This window comes from Schistocerca piceifrons, chromosome 2, assembly GCF_021461385.2.
Source record: "Schistocerca piceifrons isolate TAMUIC-IGC-003096 chromosome 2, iqSchPice1.1, whole genome shotgun sequence".
Classification (NCBI taxonomy): Eukaryota; Metazoa; Arthropoda; class Insecta; order Orthoptera; family Acrididae; genus Schistocerca; species Schistocerca piceifrons.
The window spans coordinates 368,774,461-368,802,031 of record NC_060139.1 but is presented as its reverse complement, the minus strand read 5'-3'; the positions used below and the strand labels follow the sequence as shown (position 1 = coordinate 368,802,031).

At 38.8% G+C, this 27,571-nt stretch overlaps 1 protein-coding gene across 5 annotated transcripts in view; it reads left to right on the top strand.

The window, feature by feature from the left end:
* The first annotated feature begins 8,685 nt into the window (after nucleotides 1–8,685).
* Nucleotides 8,686–27,571, top strand: part of LOC124776617 (lysophosphatidylserine lipase ABHD12) — a 101,817-nt gene continuing 82,931 nt past the window's right edge. For 2 of the 5 annotated variants that reach the window (XM_047251703.1, XM_047251701.1), the window contains exons 1-2: nucleotides 8,686–8,916; nucleotides 24,450–24,526. In XM_047251703.1, coding sequence (XP_047107659.1) covers nucleotides 24,492–24,526 — 35 coding nt within the window. In that variant the 5' untranslated portion in view covers nucleotides 8,686–8,916; nucleotides 24,450–24,491. Of the gene's footprint in view, nucleotides 8,917–8,984; nucleotides 9,153–24,449; nucleotides 24,527–27,571 lie in introns of those variants that run through there. The other 3 variants (XM_047251704.1, XM_047251702.1, XM_047251705.1) reach the window with 3 other exon arrangements.

Below are 27,571 nucleotides of genomic sequence, written 5' to 3'. Positions count from 1 at the left end.
AAGTGGTTCGACTAAGGAACATGGTATGAAACCGCTATTTGCAACCCCCTCACGCCGCCACCACTAGATATTTCTCCAGTATTTGTAACACATTCTGTCTTGATATCATTTGAAAGGTTCTGCGGTATATCCACTGAGCTATAGGCGATGACTGATTGAGAAAAATCACATGCAGTAGTAGATGGTGTGCTGATTGAGTTTGTAAGAAATGTACACTAGCTTTTCAGATCTCTGATGTTTTGCTATCTGCCAAAAATAATGTCTATGATTTGGAATCAAGTCTCTGCATTCAACCACGTACCTGCGTTGGATCCTATGGAGAAGTCCTCTAATGATTACAGCCACAAGTGAATCATATTTCTGGCACTCTCGAAACGAGTCAGCTTTCTCGAACCTGTCTGCTATAGCAAAATTCCAACGTGGTTTTATCAGTCCCTACGCATCTTGCGACTGCTGTCATTTCCGCAGCTTTGCACATGAGATCGTTCCAATTTAAGTTGGAACTGGATGGAAGTCATAGAAAGCCATATCCACCATGCCGGCCGGTGTGGCCATGCGGTTCTAGGCGCTTCAGTCTGGAACCGTGCGACCGCTACGGTCGCAGGTTCGAATCCTGCCTCAGGCATGGATGTGTGTGATGTCCTTAGGTTAGTTAGGTTTAAGTAGTTCTAAGTAAGGGGACTGATGACCTCAGATGTTAAGTCCCATAGTGCTCAGAGCCATCTTTGAACCATATCCACCACCTTCTGCAACTTGTGTAGAAACAGAGCGACCTGAGTCAGTGCGGCAGGAGTGTGTTTTGACCATTTGGTGGAAATGAGCTTATTGTGTTGCATCCCCAAACTACATATAGATACTGCAGTCCAAAGCAGATCCACGTCCCTCAGCTCCCATTCACGTCTATCAGCGCAACATGCTATCGTCGTTATTCTATACTATCCAACAGAGAAAAATTACGAAACATAAAAGCTCTACTAACTTCATCCGATATAGAACTCGATAAGATTTTTACTGCATATATCTCCTCCCATACACAGAAACAAATACTATCTGCATGGCGGCATCGAGCACACGTGACAATCCTATTAAATATACAGGTATTGATCAACTGCACAGACCAGTTTAAAGTGTCATCACCTGTACTGTAGGAGGATGACCGTATCCCACAGACTATACTGTAAGTCGCAAGAGACGCCCCCTGTGACCCTGTGTCGTTGTTTGGAACATTGTTTTTTTCTGCTCTAACATGCTTTGTACACTGCCATACACACTGTTTTTTCGCCACGACTTCGAGGTCTGTTTTGTTATTCTACATTATACTACCAAATTTAAAGTGCGATTTGGATTAGCATTCTCACTATACCAACAGGAGAAAGGAGCGTCGTGACACTCAGTGGCACACAAGACCAATCAGTTACACATTACACCATGCCTTCATGAGGCAATCGTCAAAACAATAATGAAGAAATAAAACATGGGGTGCTGCTTGCTGCACGCGACAATCGCTTTCGAAAATGAAGAATACATCATAATTGCAACTGCGGATTGGTGAGTTGAGAGACTGCAATATTACGTCACAATATCCTTTCATAATTTTGCAGAACATCGGTGAACATAGCTAAAGCAGTATAGAGCAACATTATGCACTGCAACACATTCAGTGGCAAGATGTGTTAGATCTTAACAGACGGGAGAGGAGGCAGGGGAGGAGAGAAATCACACAGTTGTGGTATGCGCCCAGGGGGAATGCAAAGAACCGACTGAAGGTGTGGAATACACTTGCAGACTCGGAGGTCAACGGAAAGAACAAACAAGTGTTCTAGGCTTACCTCCTTTGAGATATATCAATATATGTGGTGTCAATGTTCTCAAAATGAATATAGAGCTTTATTTGGGGTTCCGGCAAGTGAAATACTCTGAAGACAAAGTATGGTTCTACGGGTTTGGAGATGTGTTGTACACTGCTGCGTATACGCCCTAATAACAACACTGGCTATCTAAATTCGGTTTTACCAAGCCTGCGCCGATTACAGAGAAAGTTATGCTTGTACACTGATGGAAAAAATCGCAACACCAAAAAATAATTAATGTTAAGTAATGAAATTTCGGGAATACATTTGCCTAGCCAATATTTTAAGTGATTAACAGTGCAAGTTCACAGATTAATATAAGATCGGAGTAACCGCCAGAACGTTGAATGAAAGCATGCAAACGTGCATGTATTGTGCTGTACAGGTACTGGATAGTGGGATGGAGTTGCATGATTTTTGCACTTGATCGGTCAATACAGGATCGGTTAATGCTCTCTGTGCTGGACGATGGAGTTGTCGTCCTATGACGTCCCATATGTGCTCGATTGGTGACTAAGCTGGTAACCGAGCAGGTCAACGCAACATGTTGACACCCTGCAGGGCATGTTGGATTACAACAGCGATATGTGGGCGAGCGTTATCTTGTTAGAAAATACCGCCTGGAATGCTGTTAATTAATAGCAGTACTACAGGTCGAATTAACAGACTGACGTATGGATTTGCAGTCCAGGTGAGTGGGACAACCACGAGAGTGCTCCTGCTGTTATACGAAAGCACACCCCAGACCATAACTTCAGGTGTAGATCCAGTGTCTAGCATGCAGACAGGTTGGTTGCAGGCCCTCAACAGACCTCCTTCTAACCGTCACACAGCCATCACTGGCACGGATGTTGAACCAGATTTCATTAGAAAACACAACAGACCTCCACCCTGCCCTAAAATGAGCGTTGGTTTGGGGTCAGTGGAAGACACGCTACAGAGCGCCTGTCTCGGAGCTGTCCATGAAGTAACCGATTTGTAACAGTTAGTTGTGTCACTGAGGCCTCAACTGCTGCTCGAACTGCTGCTATAGATGCAGTACGGTGCACAAGAGCCATACGTTAAACACAATGTCTCCCCCTCTCGGTAGTGCCACGTAACCTTCGGGAGCCTGGTCTTCTTTCGAGCATACATTCTCGTGGCCACCGCTGCCAGCAGTCATATACAGTGGCTACACTCCTGCCAAGTCTTTCTGCATTATCACAGAAGGAACGTCCAGCTTCTCGCAGCCCTGTTACACAACCTCGTTCAAACTCAGTGAAGTGTTGATAATGACGTCTTATCGCCTTAAATTAGACGTTCTTGACTAGCATGAACTCAGCACGTCCAATCTCCAAGGTAACTAACGCTCACGACAGTCACAGCGTGTATTTAAAGCAAATCTGATTTGTACCCTGATAGTGGCGCTTCTAGCGTCACTCTTATGTGACTGGCGCGAAATTTGATTAGATTTCATCTCTCAACTGTAGAAGCTAGCCTGCCAACTTTCGTTAATGTCGTATAGCTTCACCTTGTGTTGCGATTTTGTTTTCCGTCAGTGTATTTAAAAACAAAGAAATAAATAAGTTAAATTAAATAAATGGTATAACTAGGTAGGAACAAATTCATGAAGTCAACACAATGGAGGAGATAATTTAGAATCTATACACTGTTAAGTTTGAAACACAAAGATTGATGACCTTATATCAAGTAATTATAAGCACACTAGTTTCCAAATTAAAGCTGAAGCTAAGTGCAGTTAAGATTGCATGAACACCAACGAGTTAAAATTTCATAGAGTGGCTGAGATACTAGTTACAGCGCTCCTAGCGGCAACCAACGCTAACTCGGCCGCAATGTTCTCCTTAGTCAAAACATTAGGAAAGCGGTACTGTTGTTTGTGTTGGAAGTGTGTCAGCTGTTGTGATATTACTGCAATATTTAACTTTTCTAGTTGACTTTTTTGTTACAAAATATGAAGTCAACATGCCTGCAGTGTGTTCAGCGTTCAACTGCACAAATCGCAGCGATAAAACAACAAATATTTCATATTATAAGTAAGTATATTAGTACCGAAATACGACACACGTTTTTTAATGTTTATTAAAGAGTCATTTGCATTGGAACTGTAATTATGCTTAAGACAAATGCAGGAAGTAATTTATTTATCGTTGATTACATATTTCCTTTAAAAGATAAGGAAATTACAAAAAGATGGGTTATAAATATGAAGCGAGAAAACTGGTTTCCTACTACAGCCAGTTACCTCTGTTCAGCTCATTTTGAAGATAAATATATGTACCACACAAATGTCCAGAGGCGCCTTTTGTCAAAACCAGTACCTACTATCTTTAACTTTCCACCACATTTACAAAAGCAAGATAAAGTATTACGACCACAACCCAGAAAGCGATCTTTCGACAATTTGCAAGATAGTGCTATTACAGTGACATCATTAGCACAAAGCAATTCAATAATTTAATTTTACTCCGTGTTCTTATTACTTTGAATTACATACTTTCTATTATAATCTTATGGTGTAACTCTGTTATAAACTTATGATGTAACTACATTCTTTCAGTGCCTGTCGGACCCACATTTGTTTCTGCTGACCACAATTACTGTCTACCAAGCCCTAAGAAGTTGAAAACACAATATAACAGAGTACAAGCAGAGAATGTGCGACTAAAGAAGCGGATAAAGCAAATGAAGCAACTTAGTGTACGACACAAAAGAAGAATAGTGCAGTTACAGACTTTAGTTGCTGGTTTGAGAAGAAGGCTATGTAGTTCAGTTTCTGATATGTTAAACAGTGAACATGTAGTTGGTTTGTTGAAGGAGCTATTGGAACTTCAGTGCAGTGCTAAAGTATGCCATTATTCTCAGCAAATAAGGAAATTTGCCCTGACCCTACACTTTTATTCTGCCAAGGCATACAGCTACTTACGAAAATTTGTGAAATTACCCCACCCAAGAACGGTTCGACTTTGTTATTGAATTACTATGCTTGTGTTAACTACTTGTAAGACATATTTCAAATAAATTCTCGTTCACAGTGTACTGGTTTTTGAGGCTTTGACTGTTTACTTTGAAATAGCGACAAAAATATCGCATTTCTGCGCCCGTTACTGTTTCTAATAGTTACCCACAGCATGTTTAGAAGTTTCACCGTAATATTCTGGTGGTACCTGCTCTAATTGCATTAATTTATGGGCAACAAGTAACGTTATAGTGGATTGACAGACTTATTTGAGTTGTCTTGTAGTGTTATGTACATCTAAAAGTTTAGCCATATTTCGACAAAAACATCCCTTTTTGCTGTCAGTGTACACTGAAATCACTGCTGTCTATTGCTTGTTCTAGAAAAAATAAAGCTAGTATGGGCTATTTCAAGTAAGTCAAACGCAGTTACAAGGGGGCGGGACACAGCAGACGAATGCCTTGACTAAAGAAAACATGGCGACCAGAACTTCAATTTGCTTCAAACATGGCGGACCTATAGCCACTCTATGAAATTTTAACTCGTTGATGAACACACTGTATGTGAACAAGATCAGAGATGATAACAGTCCCTAAGTGATAAGAATGTAAACAAAGTTCAGAGATATAATTTACAAATATTAATTCTCGAGTCCGCCACAACATAAGCTAACATGAAAGCAGAAGCACAATCCAAGTCTCACGTAAGCGTTAACGTTTAAGTTCATCGATGATGCTGCAGCGCCATTCAGATAAGTTTATTACAAAAGACACTGAAGCGCCAAAGATACTGGTATAGGCATACGTATTCAAATACAGAGATATGTAAACGGACAGAATATGGCGCTGCGGTCAGCAACGCCTATATCAAATAACAAGTGTCTGGCGCAGTTGTTAGGTCGGTTACTACTGATACAACTGCAGGTTGTCAAGATTTAACTGAGTTCGAATGTGGTGTTCTAGTCAGCGTAAGAGTGATGGGACACAGCGTCTCTGATGTAGCGATGAAGTGGGAATTTTCCCGCTCGACCATTTCACGAGTGTACTATGAATATCAGGAATCTCGTAAAACATAAATTTCCGACATCGCTGTGGCCGGTAAAAGATCCTGCAAGAAAGGGACCAACGACGACTGAAGAGAATCGTTCAACGTGACAGAGGTGCAACCCTTCCGCAGATTGCTGCAGATTTCCAAGCTGGGCCATCAACAAGTGTCAGTGTGTGAACCATTCAACTAAACGTCATGGATATGGGCTTTCAGAGCCGAAGGCCCACTCACATATCCTTGATGACTGCAAAGCTTTATGCCTCGCCTGGGCCCGTCAACACCGACATTGGACTGTTGATGACTGGAAACATGTTGCCTGGTTGGACGAGCCAGTTTCAAATTGTATCGAGCGGATGGACGTGTACGGGTATGGATACAACCTCATGAATTCGTGGACCGTGCGTATCAGCAGGGGACTCCTGAAGCTGGTGGAGACTCTGTAATGGTGTGGGGCATGCGCAGTTGGAGTGGTACGGAACCCCAGATACGTCTAGATACGACTCTGACAGGAGACACATACGTAAGCATCCTGTATGATCACCTGCCTCCATTCATGTCCATTGTGTATTCCGACGGACTTGGGCAATTCCAGCAGGACAATGCGACACCCCACACGTCCAGGATTGCTACAGAGTGACACTGGGAACACTCTTCTGAGTTTAAACACTTCCGCTGGCCACCAAACTCACCAGATATGAAAATTATTGAGCATATCTGGGATGCCTTGCAACGTGTTGTTCAGAAGAGATCTCCACCCCGTCGTACTCTTGCGGATTTCTGGACAGCCCTGCAGGATTCATGGCGTCAGTTCCCTCCAGCACTACTACAGACATTATTCGAGTCCATGCCACGTTGTGTTGTGGCACTTATGTGTGTTCGCGGGGGCCCTACACCATATTAAGCAGGTGTACCAGTTGCTTTGGCTCTTCGGCGTATAACTATCACTAACGCTAAGTTAAATTAGCGTTTGAGACTCGAAGATTGACCACACCTGAAAACATTGCTCAGACTTCGATGACCCATAACTTTTTACATACCGTATTGAAATGTTGCGGCTGACTTGCCGCCCGAAGACTATGTTCAACTCCTGCCAAAAGCTATCAATCCCTCCAGATCTTTATCTGACACTGACTCACCACCGGTACACTGCCGAAAGACCACCGAAACGACCACGAAGCACATATGTGCCGACTACTTAAAAGCTCGAGAGCCCATATGACATTAGTCATCTTCACAAAGTCTCACGAATTTACGTCAAATTGACATCATTTAATTGTATTTTATTCCAGATGAACGCCTCATCACACTGGCCATTTTCCGACATTACAAATCATTATCATATACACGTTGCGATAAATATTTAAGAAAGTGATATGGCGCAATCATACACAACTTTTAAAAAATTGTTACACAAGTAAATTTTTCATGTACATAAGTGTCGTGCACCACATTATGGCGTTTTTTCCTGCTCGTTTACGTAGCTCTGTTCGTTTTTATGTGGCACTCACCAATTTTCAGTTACGGCCAATTTAACTGGACGTTCGTTTGATTCAGTCTGAATAAAGCTTAATTTAAAAGGAAATAGCTTACATACCTAATATAAACCCTTAGACAAAGATTAAGGGTGTAGGACATTACTTGCTTACTTCATAAAATATGCAGATGTGTACTTTTAGTTTTGGTTAATTGAACTGAGTGGTTTTAATCAGTTTGTCAAGATTCTCGATCTGTTTAAGTTACAGTCAGTCTGCAACAGTATGTATTCACTGTGCAGTTCAGCTCCTGTTCAACGTATTGTTAATGACTGTACTTTTTTTGGGTTGTCAGTAGCTTAACTTGAAGTGTTTTGTGTTATCATTGTTTATAGAAAGTCAATGTTAAGTTAAAAAATAGAGTTTGCCCAACATCTTACATTGCTGTGCAGAACTTGTGGCATTGATATCTACATTTACAACGTAGATCCGTTGGAATCAGTTTCCGTATTTTTCTGCGTAATTATTGCGAGTAATGTTTTGCTGCTGAAAGAAGACGTCTTGGCAGTCGGCAACTCGCCCGCCAGCGGCATACTCATCCTAGAAGTACCAGGCTGGGAAGGCAAAAAAGTGATGGGCATGCTAACGGGTAAAAACACACTCTTGTAGTGCAGTGGAATAAGAAGATACGTACTGTACGCGTAACGCGTAGACTGAATCAGCCTTCCTTGCTCAGACCACGTACGGCTGGGACAAGAAGGAATATAAAATACTACAGACAAAATGAGAAACGCTTTTTACCACACCGTTTCTGCCGACCAGAGGAATGTAATTACAGATGCACAGGAAAGTACCTATATCAAGAAATATTTATTTTGTTACAAATATATTGTAAAATGTGTATTTAATTGTTTTCTTCTTTCCTTTGTTAATAAATTTCGCGATGCCTGTCATGAACTACCAACTGCTTCGTTCATATTTACAAAATGTACTAAACTGGCAGTAGGTACGAACAGAACGTTCGTAACTTACAGACTATTGTTGATGATATTGTCTTACACATACCGGTAAGATTTCTATAATCAGTTCGCCAAAGACATCTGGATCTTATTATATGAGGGCTAACAGTAGGCAGTTTATCGTGATTTTTCCATTTTCGTTTACGATTAATTCCGAGACTTTTGTTCTGTATAGAGTAAGTAAGATTTTTGGCCACTTTACATAATATGAATACGCCAAGTAACTGACGTCGATTAATAGTTCTGTTTGTGCTGTACGTTAACCGTTGTTTCGGAGATTTTCTTGTGCCCTATGGCTTACCTTTACATATGGTCTGTTGTGTTGGCTGCCATGAAGTTTGGACTTGAGACACTGAATCAGAGATGTTGAAGGATAATAGGATAACAAAGGAGCGTGGGTGTGACTTTGTGTTGGTTTTGTGTTTAGTTTAAGCAATGAAGTGGCCTAAAAGAAGCTGGAATAGATAAAGGCACACAGTTCCTCAATAAGAAACACAAAAGTACGTGTTGAAATACGTTGCCGTACGGTTGTTTGTAAGTTTGTGTTATAGCGTCAGTAGAGTAACGTGGTAAGTATTGACATAGGTCTTGGCGTCTTCGTGATTTGTCAGTTTCTGAGCGCAGTATGTGTTGCCAGTAGTATCGTCTTAGAAACAGATCACTCATATAGCATTTAGTAGGAGTTGCCTTGATCGTTTGATCAAATGCGGTGCAAGAAAAGCGACGATGATACCTGTGTATATGTAGCCGAGCACAAATTATGAGCGCACTGTTCTCCAAACATCTTGTACGCCCTAGTTTTTAGGTAATACTGCAAAAATTGAAGTAAGTGTGTTAAGGAGATGCTTGTTACTGACATTCAAATTTTCCTCTCGACATTTCCAATTGCCCTAGATTAATTATGTTCCAATTTAATCTTAGTTGTTGCCGATAATGTGCGGTATCTTCCAATTTATTTTGTCATTGGGGAGTTTTTCCCGTATTAGGTTATTTAATACTTTGGTTAAGTTGTTTGACTGTTATTTTGGTAATTTCGTTGCTGAATATAAACGAATGCTTCACCCCTGCACTTGACATTCTGAAAGGAATCTGTAATTTTTTGTATTGTGATGATGTGTAGTACCATCTTGAATATTCTTTACCTAGAAACGTAAGTATTCTTCTGCAGAAAGTAATATCATAAAATCAGTCAGTGGTTGATTGGGAATGCACTGTAGCAGTTTTAAAGCAATTACTGATAATTCTAATTGTTGCATGTAGGCCTGATTTGAATTACACAGACTGTGGTTCCAATATTTGTGTCTTCTGTGTCACGCATTTATCTTTTTCTGCATTCTATTAAATATAATACATATTTGCTACCACCATACGCTACAACTTTATGGGTCATTCCATATCAAATCACCCAATAAAAAATAAATTTTACACCCACCTCCTTAGATTTTCATGGAATTTGGCTCAAATGGTTCTAATACCATCCTGACAACACCTGCAAATTTTTTTTGCTGTAACTCTTATAGTTTTTTTAAATAAATTTTTAAGGTTTTTATGTTTTGCATTTTCCGAACCTTCGGAAATGGTAAATTTAATTTGTATTCAAAACTTTAAAATTTCTTATCTTAAAAACTCTTTTAGATAACATCATGAATTTTTGCAGCGAGTTTATTTATTATACATATTTGAAGATAAGAATGATACTATTAAAATATATTAATATTTTCTATGAAAAAAATATGTATATGTATTTTTTTCTTTTTTTTAATGGATGTTTTGTTTTATAAGAATTGCAATATCTAGAGTCTCAGACCTGATAGAATGCTCAAATTTGTTTTAATTTACTCTTAAACATATAGGCTACTTGATAAAACAAAAATAATGATGGCTTTTTAACATGTTTATTAATTATAGTAATTACATTAGAATTATGTACAAATATAGTGTTCTTACAACACTTATGTATAACCCAACTGATTGCTTGAAACATTGAATTTTTTGAGTAATTTTGTCTGTTTAATAAACATTAATGCTGATTCAAACTGTTTTTCCACTTCATCCAAGAGCTTTCAGTTCTTTTGATACAGTCTTTTTTGAAGTAATACATTCTTCCAGTGCCGCTTGATTGAGGTGTGTCTACTACACAGACTATGTGCTCCAAAGGCACTATGCAAGAATCTTCTCTTTCAGGCCAATGAAATGATGCAGCTGGTCCTGAAGGATGTAGAAATAGAATTTCTGCATCTTCTTCATCATTGAATATTGTTTTTACCTGTCCAAAGTACCAGTTACCATCAACATGAACCCAATCAGAAGAAGAATGGAAAGAAAAGACTAAGGAGGGTTTTACACTATCTGTAGTCCTTCTAATTTCAAGGTTGTTTGTTGGAAGTGGTTTGAAGTTATGAAAACTTCTTGTTCCAGGAATGGTTCGGGTTGCTGAAAAAACGTTTTTCTAGTTTTAACCGTAGCAAATCAGCTTCTTTTTTGTCAATAAAGTGAAAATGAATGTTTTCAATATTTTTTTCACAGAACTTGTACACATTGATTGCTGTCATTATTTGTTCTTCATCTGAAAGCTGTAGACTGGCTATCCTTAAAATTCTTTTAATAGTTCCTCCTAGGCCATCACAAATTGACTTCCCATGACTTGTTGCAAAAAAAGAGTGTTGGGCCTTCAAATTAGTCTCTCAGGTGTTCAGTCAAATTTTTAAAACTGTTTCTATTTTTGTACTGCCCAGCACAACCATCTGTAAAGTAGTGAACTGAGTCAATGTCAGTATGATGTAATGTCGGCCACTTTGTAATTTCTTTTTGTACAAAGTTAACAAAACCAGTGTCATGTTCTTGGTCATCACTATAAAACAGTGGTTGGAAACAAAAACATTGTTTTCCTCATTTCCTAGGAAAACTCCAACTGGGTGTAGAGTACAACCACCTCTATTCCAGTGGTAACTTTGGATCTCATTTTGTATAACAAAGGAATAGCTTTCACTGAAATCCATCACAATAATTGCTGTTTTGGGTGGTGGGTCTTCTTTCAATCTTTTAAAGGCTGCTGATTGGGATTTTGCTATAAACGAGTGCGGGGTGAGCTTTTCCAATGACCTAACCAATAAAGAAATGTAGTCTTCAACACTGATAGACTGTTTGATCATTTCTGCCCTGTCTGTGTTAACCCACTGACTGATTACAATTTCTTCTTCTAAATCATAATCTTCACTTAGTTTTTCAGGTAAGTACTCAGTTAGTGCAGCATTTGCAGGACAGCTGTCGCAATGATGTAGCATGCAGTTTTGGTTTTCCGTGTTGCACACAAGCATCTTAATTAGCTCTTTATAAGATTCTTCAATTTTCACAGCATCCAATAATAGTTTAACATTCTGGTGGATACTGCATACACATACAGTGTGTGTGCCTGCAGCACCATCAAGGATACACCATTTAGGTCTCAATAAACAGAATTTTGAAAATCCTACTTCTACCTCAGGATTATCCCATTTGAAAGAATAATAGAGTTCTCTCAAGTTACACAAAATGAGTCTTTTTTTGCATGTACACATTTTTTTGAACACTTACTTTGTCTTTTGTTCCAGGTAGCACTCTGGAACTCTCATCCTTTTCATAAAAATCTGTTACAAGTCTTACTGTATTTTCAGAAAGAGTTTTACCTTTTTTTGGACCAGGAGTTTCCAAAAAACCTTTTTCAGATTTTAGCTTTCTAGCTTGTCGCACCACTTACATTAAATTCTTTCATCACTTTATTTCGACTCCAAGAATCTGGAGCCAAGGTCAGAATCTGGATTTTTCTAGACCTCCAACAGATGACATCTTCTCTTTCATAAGAGAAATCATTACATCAAAATCCTTTGCTTTCTCAACCACACTTATATCTTCTTCGTCATCATCAGAACTTGGTGCATCATATTTTAATGCTTTCGAAACCGCCTTTTTTGCAATCTTTTCAATACTACTAACCTTCCTTTTAAAATAAGACCCTTTACTTTGTTCTGACAAGTCATGAAGCTTTATCGGTGTTAAACCTAAATTATCAAGAGCAATGTTTGTTTGTACGAGGGATTCATTTCTGGATTCCAATGATTCTAATTCAACCATGACTTCATCATCTGTTTCACTTTCGTTGACTTCAACTCTTAATTTTTCCTCACAAAAGTTACGGCATGTTGAGCAAAGCTTTTGTCCGGGTTTTATGCTACTATTTTTTGTCAGTAATTGTTTAGAAAGATCCAAGCCTACACTTCTCAACGACTTTTGATGGGCTTTTTGTGTTTTTTTTTTAGTGGGTCTACACATGTTGTTTGATACTTTTCAAAAACATTTAAAAAGTAGTAGCTGTGGTGTGAACATATATTCTTAAATTCACACAGATTAATTCCAGATCGTAAGTGGATCAAATTTTTTTCTTCCTCACTCAATTCAGGTACCGGTTGTAACTTTTTTGAAGGTGTGTAGGTTGTTTGGAAACAGTCAGATTTTTTAAATAACCCTATGCTACAGATTTGAATATCTGACATACTGATTTCACTTTTGGTCTGATTACTGTTCTGGTTACTTTTATAGGATATTGGAAAAGAATCTCTGTAAACTAAGTAACAGTACTTACTGAAAGTTCGAATAAACTTAATAAAATACTATCCAAGCACTATTTAACACTGTAATAATTTTTTACTTCAAAACACAGGAATACCAAAACAAAATCCAAGCATACATTGTTACTCCAAGAAGACAAAAACTTATTTTTGGTGTCTAAGTCACTTGGTACTTTTTATTTTTAAAATATAATTAATATTACTTAAAAAAATAGATTACTATTGAACAGGTTAAAAAGCCAACATTATTTTTTTTTATCTAATAGCCTATACATTTAAGAGTATTTTAAAACAATTTTGAGCTTTCTATCAGGTCTGAGACTCTAGATATTGCAGTTTTTGTAAAACTAAACAAAAAAAAAACTACTTGTAATTTTTTTTCATTTGGAAGATTTTAATATATCTTTATGGTAATTTTTTTAACATTTAGATATAATACACAAACTTATTCCGAAATTTCATACTGATATCTTGAGTATTCTTTAACATACAAATTTTTTTTAGTTGTGAGGACATATTTAAGTTACGATTTCCGACTGCTGAAACAACGCCAAATCTAAAAACTTTAAAAATTTATAAAAAAAACTATAAGAGATAGAGCAAAAAAATTTTACAAGTTCTTTCAGGATGATAAAAGAAGTAATTGTACAAAGTTTCATCAAAATCTGACATGGTTGGTGTCAAGGCCTGGGTGACTTGACATGGAATGACCCTTATACTATTCCTTATTGTGCATTTTTACCAGGGGCAAAAATTATTATTGCAGGGCAGGCTGTTATTGTAGTTCATCTGTTTATTACACAGCAAATTAAATATGAATCTTTTGTTATGGATGCTACAAGTTGACTTTTCTTGATACACGTGATCAACATGCCGTTTTGGATCCTTTATGCATGAACCGAGAACATTAGAACATGCTGTATTTTGATCCTTTTGCTTTACAGTGTTAATGCTGAAGATTGTTGTGTGTCCATTCCACAGTTCATCTGGTTATAATTGTCAGGCACTGGAACTTTTTGTCTGTAATTCACAGTTTGAGTGTTGAACAGCTCCTGACAAATGGTTTACATCATACTGTTAGACTACACATAGCACTACTAATTTTGATCAGCAGGATGTGACAGGGAACTGTACGTGATCTGTGTACCAAATTTTTTACCTCCCCCCCCACCGTGCACACACACACATTCCTGTCTGTTGCCTTATATGGTATCCAATATGATGAGAGTGATTACACATTGCATTGTATTGAATTCTTTACTGGTCCTTTTTAATCATTTTTGTATATGCTAGCAAATGCATTATGATAATGCACAGGTCAGAATTTTATGTCACACTGTAGTATTCAAAACATCCAAAAGAATATACTTAAACATGACAGTAATTATAAAAAAATATATAAAACAGATTAACATTATGCTGAATAATCAAATGTTGCAAAATCTAGGATGGAATGTAACAATATTATGAGTAACAACTTTCCTTTTCATTCTAAATAATCTAGAATCATTACAAATAAAGATGTAGTTAATGACTGGTTCCATCCATAGCTACCAGACAGACAGGGTACAAACAAGAGAGAGAACCCATGATATACATCAATGACTTTCTCAAAAATGTTAGTCGTGGGAAAATAACTCTTTTGGTGATGAGCAGTATTGTAGTCAATGAGAAAACAAGAATTCTTGGCACCCTAATGCCCACACTGTTAGTTTACACTGTGTTGTTTCCATCCCTTACTGTACTAACTCAGAAAATTCTATTTTCGTTTAATTTAAAAATGTTTTTTTTTATGTAGAAAATCTGTCCTCATTCATCAAAGTTCAGTACTTACTCATTCTGGTACAGTGTACTCCCAGTTGTTTTTACTTCCCCACTTCAGCGGCCTTTTTTATAAATCGTCAAGTTAATGTACCTAAAAGAAAATAGGCTGTTTATCATTTATATAATTAAAATTTAGCGGTAGCCATTGTATGTGCTGAGGCTGGACAAAATATGGAAACACCATTAGAAATGCATGCTTAAACATTTATGCAGATGCTAGCTAAGCCTGCAGGTTGTGCTGTTGCATTTGACCATGAATAGCACCTGAACGTATCCTCAGTATGTTTCAAATGTTAGTTGTGGTCAGAATTGTGTCCTGGGTAGTTGTGAGTGCATTATGTTGGAGCTAAGTGACTCTGAACATGGGTAAATTGCTGGTGCTCATATGTCTAGTGCTTCCATAAACCAGGTAGTTTAAGTGTGTGGTGTTTCAGGAGACTCTATATTGAAAATTTATATTGTGTACAGGGAGAGGGGAAGGTAGGAAATCATCATCTGCTAAGTCCCAGTGCAGACAAAGGTTTGTATTGAGTTATCGTGACACAGTTATTGAAGAGGATTGTGACAAAAAATAAGATGACAGCTGTAAAAGTCACTGCAGAACTGAAAGTTACACTCGTTAACTCTGTCAGCATCAAAACAACATGAAGGGAGCTCCATAACCCAGGAATTGTATGGCAAGCTGGAATTCCAAACCCACACATCAGTGATGTAAATGCCCATAACAGGAAAATACAGTACCAGAGCCATAAAACCTGGTGTGTGGAGCAACGGAAGAAATTAGTTTGGTCAGACGAGTCTTAATTGGCTTCACATTCCGTTGATCATTTGATCAATGAAGTGTAATGACACAGTCTGAGTCATTTTACATTCACATAACAAATTAGTTTGTAAATTTGGCTATATGCTGACCAATTTTCTAATACACACATGTTACACATACAGTAAGAAATACTTGTGTGGAACAGGAGTTGTTAAGAAGAAACTTCTTTCAGTTTCTTTTCAAATTTTACTTTGCTGTCTGTCAGACATTTTACATCGCTGGGCAAATGATAAAAAAATTTAGTTGCAGTGTTATGCACCCCTTTTTGTGCTATAGACAACCTTAAATGTGGAATACTAAATGTAATTTTTTCTCCTGGTATTGTAATTAAGTATATCAATGTTTCCTTTGAACTGCAGTGTATTATTTACAGCAGACTTATTGAGGGAATTAATATACTGTGAACCAGTAGTCTAAATGCCCCCACTACTGTAACAGATATGAGTGAACACCACATATTCTTATAGGACATCTATGAGCAATGAACACTTTCTTTCTTAAACATGAGTTACCCCAGAAAATTATTCCATATGACATTGTTGAATGAAATTATGCAAAATGTGTCAGCTTACTGATTTGGCTTTCCCCAAGATTTGCAATGATTCTAAGTGGCTGAACTGAGTTGTTTCAGGAGTTGTATAATGCGTTTTTCTAGTTTAAATTCTCATCAGTAGGGACACACAAATTTCGAAGCATATGCACCCCGTTCATTATTTCCTCACCACGTGTAACTCTTATCATTGCTTTAATACCTCTAGACATATGCACTAAATATATGGTATCTTTTTAAAATTGAGTGTGAGACCACTTGCAGAAAACCAATGATACTTTTAAGAACATTGATTACCATTTCTTCTGTAGCTGGTTGTATGCTTGGAGTGGTTACAGTAGTAGTGTATCCACAAAAAGAACTGATGCTGCTTGTATATTAGATGGCAGCTGGTTTATTTATGTGAGGAACAATGGTGGACTTAAGTTTGAGCCTTGGCAAACCCCTTATTTGAATTGTTCCCAGGCAAAATAATAGAACATGATTCCATTGGAGAGTTACTAAGTACAACATTCTGCATTCTTTTGGTTAAACATGACATTATCCATTGGTTGGCAAATCAATCAATTCGTTAAAACCACAGTTTATCTAGGAGAGTATTGTGATTTGCGCAGTCATCTGCCTTAGGTAGATCACAGAAAATTCCATCTGGTGTTGTTTTATTTATTTATTTAATGCTTGTAAAATTTGATGAGTGAACTGTGGGTTATATTACACACTGGAAAAGTTTATGCCCCAAAAGCGAAACATAGCACGGATTCGGTGATGATTTGGGGAGCCATATAGTAGTATTCCATAGTTCCCATGGTCATTCTACAAGGTTGCATTACTGCCAAGGATTATGTGACTGTTTTGAGTGAATAGGTCTATCCCATGATACAATGTTTGTTCCCCAATAGTAATGGTGTGTTCCAAGGTGACAGGGTCCTGTTCATGTAGTTTGCATTGTTAAGGACTTGTGTGAGCACAAGGCTGAATTATCACACCTCCCCTATCCACCAGTCACCAGATCTCTGTTATTGAGCCTGTGTGGCCCATCTTGTAGAGAAGTATGTTGTTGTTGTTGTGGTCTTCAGTCCTGAGACTGGTTTGATTCAGCTCTCCATGCTACTCTATCCTGTGCAAGCTGCTTCATCTCTCAGTACGTACTGCAGCCTACATCCTTCTGAATCTGCTTAGTGTATTCATCTCTTGGTCTCCTCACTAGTTATGTGATCTACCCATCTAATATTCAGCATTCTTCTGTAGCACCACATTTCGAAAGCTTCTATTCTCTTCTTGTCCAAACTATTTATTGTCCAGGTTTCACTCCCTTACATGGCTACACTCCATACAAATACTCTCAGAAACGACTTTCTGACACTTAAATCTATACTCGATGTTAACAAATTTCTCTTTTTAGAAAAACTTCCCAGTCTACATTTTATATCCTCTCTACTTCGACCATCATCAGTTATTTTGCTCCCCAAATAGCAAAACTCCTTTACTACTTTCAATGTCTCATTCCCTAATCTAATTCCCTCAACATCACCCGAATTAACTTGACTACATTCCATTATCCTCGTTTTGCTTTTGTTGATGTTCATCTTATATCCTCCTTTCAAGACACTGTCCATTCCGTTCAACTGCTCTTCCAAGTCCTTTGCTGTCTCCGACAGAATTACAACGTCATCGGCGAACCTCAGTTTTCATTTCTTCTCCATGGATTTTAATACCTGCTCCAAATTTTTCTTTTGTTTCCTTTATTGCTTGCTCAATATACAGATTGAGTAACATCAGGGAGAGACTACAACCCTGTCTCACTCCCTTCCCAATCACTGCTTCCCTTTCATGCCCCTCGACTCTTATAACTGCCATCTGGTGTCTGTACAAATTGTAAATAGCGTTTCGCTCCCTGTATTTTACCCCTGCCACCTTCAGAATTTGAAAGAGAGTATTTCAGTCAACATTGTCAAAAGCTTTCTCTAAGTCCACAAATGCTAGAGACATAGGTTTGCCTTTTCTTAATCTAGTTTCTAATATAAGTCGTAGGGTCAGTATTGCCTTACGTGTTCCAATATTTCCATGGAATCCAAACTGATCTTCCCCGAAGTCGGCTTCTACCAGTTTTTTCATTCGTCTCTAAAGAATTCGCATTAGTATTTTGTAGCCGTGACTTATTAATCTGGTAGTTCGGTAATTTTCACATCTGTTAACACCTGCTTTCTTTGGGATTGGAATTATTATATTCCTCTTGAAGTCTGAGGGTATTTCGCCTGTCTCATACATTTTGCTTACCAGATGGTAGACTTTGTCAGGACTGGCTCTCCCAAGGCTGTCAGTAATTCTAATGGAATGTTGTCTACTCCCAGGGCCTTGTTTCGACTTAGGTATTTCAGTGCTCTGTCAAACTCTTCACGCAGTATCATATCTCCCATTTCATCTACATCCTCTTCCATTTCCATAATATTGCCCTCAAGTACCTTGCCCTTGTATAGACCCTGTATATACTCCTTCCACCTTTCTGCTTTCCCTTCTTTGCTTAGAACTGGCTTTCCATCTTAGCTCTTGATATTCATACAAGTGGCTCTCTTTTCTCCAAAGGTCTCTTTAATTTTCCTATAGGCGGTATCTATCTTACCCTTACTGAGATAAGCCTCTACATCCTTACATTTGCCCTCTAGGCATGCCTGCTTAGCCATTTTGCACTTCCTGTCGGTCTCATTTTTGAGAAGTTTGTATTCCTTTTTGCCTGCTTCATTTACTGCATTTTTATATTTTCTCCTTTCATCAATTAAATACAATATTTCTTCTGTCACCCAAGGATTTCTACTAGCCCTCGTCTTTTTACCTACTTGATCCTCTGCTGCCTTCATGACTTCATCTCTCAAAGCTACCCATTCTTCTTCTACTGTATTTCTTTCCCCCATTCTTGTCAATTGTTTCCTTATGCTCTCCCTGAAACTCTGTACAACCTCTGGTTTAGTCAGTTTATCCAGGTCCCATCTCCTTAAATTTCCACCTTTTTGCAGTTTCTTCAGTTTTACTCCACAGATCATAACCAATAGATTGTGGTCAGAGTCCGCATCTGCCCCTGGAAATGTCTTACAATTTAAAACCTGGTTCCTAAATTTCTGTCTTACCATCATATAATCTAACTGAAACCTGTCAGTATCTCCAGGCTTCTTCCATGTATACAGCCGTCTTTTATGCTTCTTGAACCAAGTGTTAGCTATGATTAAGTTGTGCTCTGTGCAAAATTCTACCAGGCGGCTTCCTCTTTCATTCCTTACCCCCAATCTATATTCACCTACTACGTTTCCTTCTCTTCTTTTTCCTACTATCGAGTCCCAGTCACCCATGACTATTAAATTTTCGTCTCCCTTCACTACCTGAATAATTTCTTTTATCTCATCATACATTTCTTCAATATCTTTGTCATTTGCAGAGCTAGTTGGCATTTAAACTTGTACTACTGTAGTAGGCATGTGCTTCGTGCCTGTCTTCGCCACAATAATGCGTTCACTATGCTGTTGGTAGTAGCTTACCCGCACTCCTATTTTTTTAATAATTATTAAACCTACTCCTGCATTACCCCTATTTGATTTTGTATTTATAACCCAGTATTCACCTGACCAAAAGTCTTGTTCCTCCTGCCACCGAACTTCAGTAATTCCATCTATATCTAACTTCAACCTAGCCATTTCCCTTTTTAAATTTTCTAACCTACCTGCCCGATTAAGGGATCTGACATTCCACGCTCCGATCGGTAGAACGCCAGTTTTCTTTCTCCTGATAACGGCCGTCCTCTTGAGTAGTTCCCGCCTGGAGATCCGAATGGGGGACTATTTTACCTCCGGAATGTTTTACCCAAGAGGACGCCATCATCATTTAACCATACAGTAAAGCTGCATGCCCTCGCAAAAAATTACGGCTGTAGTTTCCCCTTGCTTTCAGCCGTTTGCAGTACCAGCACAGCATGGCCATTTTGGTTAGTGTTACAAGGCCAGATCAGTCAATCATCCAGACTGTTGCCCCTGCAACTACTGAAAAGACTGCTGCCCCTCTTTAGGAGCCACACGTTCGTCTGGCCTCTTAACAGATACCCTTCCGTTGTGGTTGCACCTACGGTACGGCTACCTGTACCGCTGAGGCATGCAAGACTCCCCACCGACGGCAAGGTCTGTGGTTCATGGGGAAGGTAGAGAAGTATATGTGATCACTATCTATCTCTATCATTGTTACCTGAATCCACCAATATTTTGCAAAAAGAGTGGTATAAGGTACACTTGAAAACGATATATGACCTATATTTATCGATTCAGAGATGAATGGAAGCAGTTTTGAATGCCATTGGCTTTCCTACATCATATTAGACACTGTAATGTGTTGTGTTTTTGATGTTTTTCATTTTTAACATTTGTTCGATGTCTCTGTTACACAATGGATTTTCCTATAACTGGGTAAAGAGTTTTTCATAGGCCAGAGGAAAGCAAAAGCATCATGCCTAGTAAAGCAAGTCTCTATTTTGCTTGTCACCTATTCTGTTGCTTAGTACAATTCTGTTACTTAGTGTGAGCACTCAGATGTAGACTTACGTTCTATAGGCAAGTTTCATATCTGGGTATATTTATCTATTTATTAATTCCGCAGTCGGATGCACTGAATTTGTGGTAGCCTTGTCTGTGTGTTCAGTTTGAACTCACATTAAGGCAGCATTATGATGTATGCTGGTAATAGAGTGGATGTGGTGTATGCTGATAAACACCTGATGCCAGTTTTGTACTCTGAACCTTCACGGTATGTTACGCCTCAGAGCAGAGCCATAAATTCCTAAATATTCCCACTTGAACTCCCTGAAGTATTTTCCTTCAGTAATTACGGTCTAGCATCCTTAGGGCATTAATATTGTGGGGATTCATTCATCTGTATGTCTAGATAGGTATTTTTGCAATTAAAATTGTGTTTAAATTCTGAGATTGAAACTGGACACTTAAATTAGCTGGTCACATTTTATGAGTGAGTTGCTACATGACATCCCGCAATTTTTTTTTTTTCCCCCCCCGTGGGTCTCAACTGTTCAGGTGTTAACATAGATTTTCATTTGCTGTATGTTGTGGTGAAATGAAACTGCCTTAAAACGTTTACATCATTTTAGGATTCCTGCTAAGACATTTCCTGAAGGAAGTCTTTCATCCTCGGAAGTCTGATATCACATCAAGAATCATAACTCTCTTGTGCTTTTATCCAATTTTATACCCTGCTTCACAAAAAAATAAAGTAGTTGCCATGTTGGTGAACTAGCATGTTTGAAAAGTCATTTATTTTAGAGTACTTTACATACATATTTAAGATTATATCATATGCAGGGTGATTCAAAAAAAGTTTACGAGCTGACATGGCATACTCTGCATGGAACAAGGATCAGTAATTACATAGGAACCAGGGGCGCATAGGCCAGCTGGGGCTGCTAAATGGCATTGCATTATTTAGTCACCTGCAACAAATGGACACCCACTACAGGAGACGCGCAAAGTTTTTTCCAGGTGTGTCAAGACGCGCCTTACTTCGATGCTGCATTAAATGGCGCACCCTCTGAGGTATCTCAAAGACATTGTGCTGCCTCAACAATCCAACCCACTAGGTCCTCCAGTGATGTAACAGGTGTTTCATACACAAGGCCCTTCCGATACACCCACAGGAAAAAATCAATTGGGGACAGATCAAGTGATTGTTGTGGCCATGCAACTGGCACACTGTGACCAATCCAGTGGCCAGGAATGGTTGCCTGCAAATGTGCCCTCATTTGTATGCTGTAATGTGCAGCAGCTCTCTCGTGCTGAAATCGAATGTTGTGATGAATGGGCATGGGAACATCACCCAGCATGTCCAACAGAACCTCTTGCAGGAATACGAGATATGTGCAACCATCAAGTCAGTCTGGGAGACTGTATGGCCCAGTTAAACAGTCTCTAATGGTGCCAGCCCACATGTTGAGGGTAAATTTGTGTTGTGAGGCATGTGTACATGTAGCATGTGGGTCCATATCTGTCCATTTATGCCGGTTGTGGACGTTCATCACACCCTTGTGTGAGAACGCAGCCTAATTGGTGAAGAGGACGGCACAGGTCATCCCCGTTTTCAAGAAGGGACGTCGAACAGATGTGCAGAACTATAGACCTATATCTCTAACGTCGATCAGTTGTAGAATTTTGGAACACGTATTATGTTCGAGCATAATGACTTTTCTGGACACTAGAAATCTACTCTGTAGGAATCAGCATGGGTTTCGAAAAAGACGGTTGTGTGAAACCCAGCTCGCACTATTCCTCCACGAGACTCGGAGGGCTATAGACACGGGTTCCCAGGTAGATGCCATGTTTCTTGACTTCCGCAAGGCGTTCGATACAGTTCCCCACAGTCGTTTAATGAACAAAGTAAGAGCATATGGACTATCAGACCAATTGTGTGATTGGATTGAAGAGTTCGTAGATAACAGAACGCAGCATGTTATTCTCAATGGAGAGAAGTCTTCCGAAGTAAGAGTGATTTCAGGTGTGCCGCAGGGGACTGTCATAGGACCGTTGCTATTCACATTATACATAAATGACCTTGTGGATGACATTGGAAGTTCACTGAGGCTTTTTTGCAGATGATGCTGTGGTGTATCGAGAGGTTGTAACAATGGAAACTTGTACTGAAATGCAGGAGAATCTTCAGCGAATTGACGTATGGTGCAGGGAATGGCAATTGAATCTCAATGTAGACAAATGTAATGTGCTGCGAATACATAGAAAGATAGATCCCTTATCATTTAGCTACAAAATAGCAGGTCAGCAACTGGAAGCAGTTAATTCCATAAATTATCTGGGAGTACGCATTAGGAGTGATTTAAAATGGAATGATCATATAATGTTGATCGTCGGTAAAGCAGATGCCAGACTGAGATTCATTGGAAGAACCCTAAGGAAATGCAATCCGAAAACAAAGGAAGTAGGTTACAGTACACTTGTTCGCCCACTGCCTGAATACTGCTCAGCAATGTGGGATCCATACCAGATAGGGTTGATAGAAGAGATAGAGAAGATCCAACGGAGAGCAGCGCACTTCATTACAGGATCATTTAGTAATCGCGAAAGCGTTACGGAGATGATAGATAAACTGCAGTGGAGGACTGCAGGAGAACGCTCAGTAGCTCGGTACGGGCTTTTGTTGAAGTTTCGAGAACACACCTTCACCGAAGAGTCAAGCAGTATATTGATCCCTCCTACGTATATCTTGCGAAGAGACCATGAGGATAAAATCAGAGAGATTAGAGCCCACACAGAAGCATACCAACAATCCTTCTTTCCACGAACAATACGAGACTGGAATAGAAGGGAGAACCGATAGAGGTACTCAGGGTACCCTCCGCCACACACCGTCAGGTGGCTTGCGGAGTATGGATGTAGATGTAGATGTACTGTGAAGCTTAGGTCTACAATGGATTCCTGCGGAAACCAGTGCGCAATTCCCATGTGCTTGTTGTAGTCCTCTGGTTGCAATGCCTGAACATGTTGGAAATTAAGCGGATACAGTTCTTCATTATGTACAGTGCACCAGTGCATATCATTGGAGTGGGACACACCGTATGTGCTGGTTGATGGAGTACACTACGCTTTCTTCCATCGCAGCTGTCCGTGTTGTTTGTTGGTGACCAGCGTCAGGCTTGTGCATATGAAATGAGCCGGTATAGCACAATTGGCAATGCAGGGTGATGGAAAAATGTGTGGGATGGCATCTTTCTATTGGGATATTTTGCACAATTCAATCACACAGCTTCTCACCCATTGCAACTGGCTGCACCGTAAATCAAATACATCTCAGCCATTTTGTGGTATGTGCAGCTAGCCACTTTATTCCCAGTGCTTGCATGGCATGACTGCCCGTAAACTCCCTTCTGTGCAGTCCACCCGTGTTGGTGTAAGAGCGCCCTCTGATGACCATAGTGCCCTCTTGTGGCATTTGCGACCCTTGGTCCCTATGTATTGCTGATCCTTGTTGTATGCTGAGGTGCCATTTAACATTTTTTTGAGTTGCTCTGTATAGTGAATAGGAGATGAGATGTTAATGATGAATAGGATGTATGTAAATCACAGGTTAACTATATGTAGGCCTACATGAAATAAGTGATTTTACACGGAAGCAAGTGAGGCAATTGTGCAGCGCATGTGGGAAGATCTGCTTGAATAACTGTCTCATTTACTGCTGTAGGTTCATGTTGCATTTGTTGAAGGTAATTATGTTTAATTTTCAGAACAAGTGGTGTCTTTCTTTTTCCAGGTGATCTTTTAACCGTGGTACAGAAATTTGCATCTCGGCAGTATGAGGTACCTCTTCAGAAGAAGATACGTCAAAAGGTGATATTGATTACTGTACCTGTTTTAATAAAAGGCAAAACATCCTTAGTTGAAGGCATGGTTGGTAGCATGCTAAGCTCTTAGTATTGTTTTAATTGGTGTGTATGAATTATCGACTTCAGAAGAAATGCAACCAACGTATGCAAGTCTGTAATACTTAGAATACTCTTTCTTTACATCTACCTTATACATTTCTGCAAGCCGTTGTATTGCGTATGGTGCAGGGTACCCTGTACCACTACTAACCATTTCCTTTCCTCTTCCACTTGCAAATAGAGAGTATTTGTTGACTTGTTGTGGCAGAAGATGCAAATTGATTGCTTTTTTTTCCCATGTGGATAGCAGGAGATTGATCAAACTGTTACAGATTAAGGTCCCCAGTTCAAGACCCACTCCAGCACACAATTTTAATCTGTCAGGAAGTTCCATGAATTATCAGCTGGTGACTAGTTTTTGTATGTATTTCTTCTTTGGCTGCGTGTTGGAAGACTGGATCCCATCCCATCTACATCTTTGCTGCTGTTTTTTTTTATTAGAGCCTACTTCTTTGACAAGAGGACTGCCTTGATCTCCAACTACAAGTAACCTTAGAAATATTGGTTTTCGTCTACACTCATTTATGAATACAGATTATGATGCCTCTACAATGTCTTCTACCATTTTAACGAATTTCAGTTCATATATCATTTACTGTGTCTACAGTTGATACCACTTGTTTATCATACACTTATCATAGTATGCAAGGTTCACTTTCACTTTGCCAAACTAGATTGATTCTCTTTTTTTCACATTTTGCACAGTAGACAGCTTTACCATTAAATCTCAGTCTAACTGAAACTGTTTGTAATTGCTGTCAGCATAGTTTGCAAAACTTTCAGTATTCTCTTTATAATTTTGAAATCTGGAAATTATGTTGTACTGCTTTGACTTTTTCAGACAACAAATAGAATTATACAGTGATTTCATCCCATAGCCACATTTTTTTCTTAGCAGAAATCTCAGTTTTCAAGTAGTATGAACACACTTTCACTTAAAATCTTGTGTTGAATTTTGTTCGAAGTCTTATGTTGAAAGACTAATAATCCATCCTACATTAGCGGTAGATCACGACAGTAAAATTATGTTTGTACAGAACATGAAGACTTATTACCTTTATGCCTTACAATTCCAGTTACTTTACCAAATTAACAAGACAGTAAAATGCAAAGTGGTGCATATCCTATAACATGTAGTTTAAATCTGTAATAAATTATCATCTAGTTTTGGTTCCCTTAGTTATTACCCATCACTATGGGCAAAACTTTTGAACTATTATACAACTAAATCCTAATGCTGACCTCTAAAAGCTGTTGAGTTCTATTTTCAGATGATATGATTGTCTTTAAATGTAGAGGAAAGCTGTTCCGTTAATTTACCATTACATTGGAAAACAGCACTGGTATTTTTAATTTTCAGAGGAAAGGTACATGGGTTATTGCTTAATTTGTGGCTGGTGAAGAATGTCCTACAATCATACTCTTCTCATTGTCTAATAACCCGTGGTTGTCTTTCTTTCATAATCTTGTAGATTTGTGCTTAAATTTTTCATTCTTTAATATCCTACAATTTTCTGCTGCTCATCTAAAATCTAAATATTTAAATATGAGATCAGTAAAACAGTTTGAGGAAAGAAAAATCTATTTTCTGAAAAAGTGCTTAATCAGAAACTTCCTTTGTCCTCAGAATGTTTTGTGTATGTTGCTCTGTTTGTGACAGTTGTTAAATTTATTTTGCTCTGGAGCTGTATTTTTTAATGTGTTAGTTCCATAGCCACTAACCTCTGAAGCTAGTTAGACTGACATCACATTTGGTATTACATGTTATGCTTGTAGACTCGCAACTGTTGAAGTTTCCCATCTTACCATGTGAGTAAAATTCCTATATGAATGTTTATTTTATATCAGTTATAAGATCGTGTACATTGCATTCTACATGATAAAACTGACCTCCTTCTGTACGTGTTCTGCTGTGTTTGTTGTTACCTGAAAAACATTTTGTCAGAGGTTACACTATTTACAAAACTTTCTCTTCTTGGCATTCTTTTATGTGTACATGGAGGGGTCCTTTGCATTAATGTGAGATACAGTTAATGTAGTTTTTTGCTTAAAACATAACTCTCAAATTGTTAACGCTTTAACTGCTCTGGACGTGTTAACGCGTGCGCCTTTGTACCTGTCCCTGCATGCTCTGAACGTGTTTATGCGCACCACCAGTCCATCTACCTGGTACTCTGAACGTCTCTACGCCTAGACTCGTTTAGAGTACCAGGTAGAAGGACTGGTGGCACGTGTAAACACGTTCAGAGCACACAGGGACAGGTACAAAGGCACGCACGTTAACACGTCCAGAGCAGTTAAAGGGTTAATAAGAGTGTAACTAATATCTGAAGCATGAAATGTCATTAATATCAGTTACCACCTGCAAAATGATTATAGTTATCAGTTGGTATCTTAGAGTGTGTAATATGCTTCCTCCACTGGAAAAGTTGTTTCTTGAACATCGTTTATCAGAAATTAAATATTATATTTGAGTGTGACTGCAGTTACATGTCCCAGTTTTTCCACTGACAAGGAATCCCTGAGTGCAAGATCGCAAGTTCAGTCATTAGTAAGACACAGTTGAAAGTGTTGGGTTAATTATAACAGGAGAAATATTAGCTGCTAATGACTCACCAAGTGCCTCAGGAGGGCAACAGAAAATGAGCGTGCAGGAGGTGCAGAGATCAACCTTATATGGGCTGTATGTACTACACTTCACAAAATGTACATCTTCAACATTCAAGAAATGTTCAAAATAAACCATTAACTTGCACCATGAACACCAAATGGAAAATCGCATTTCACAGTGATCGCAGAGGTTCACAACATCGAAATTGAAGGCGAACTCCTTTAGAGTTACAAATTGTGCAGGACGTTCAGCTAGGTATCCACTCTTAAAGAATGCATGTAGAATCGTTTTGGTGTAACGGGGTGATGAGAGATGATGGAATGTGATGACATGCAGGAG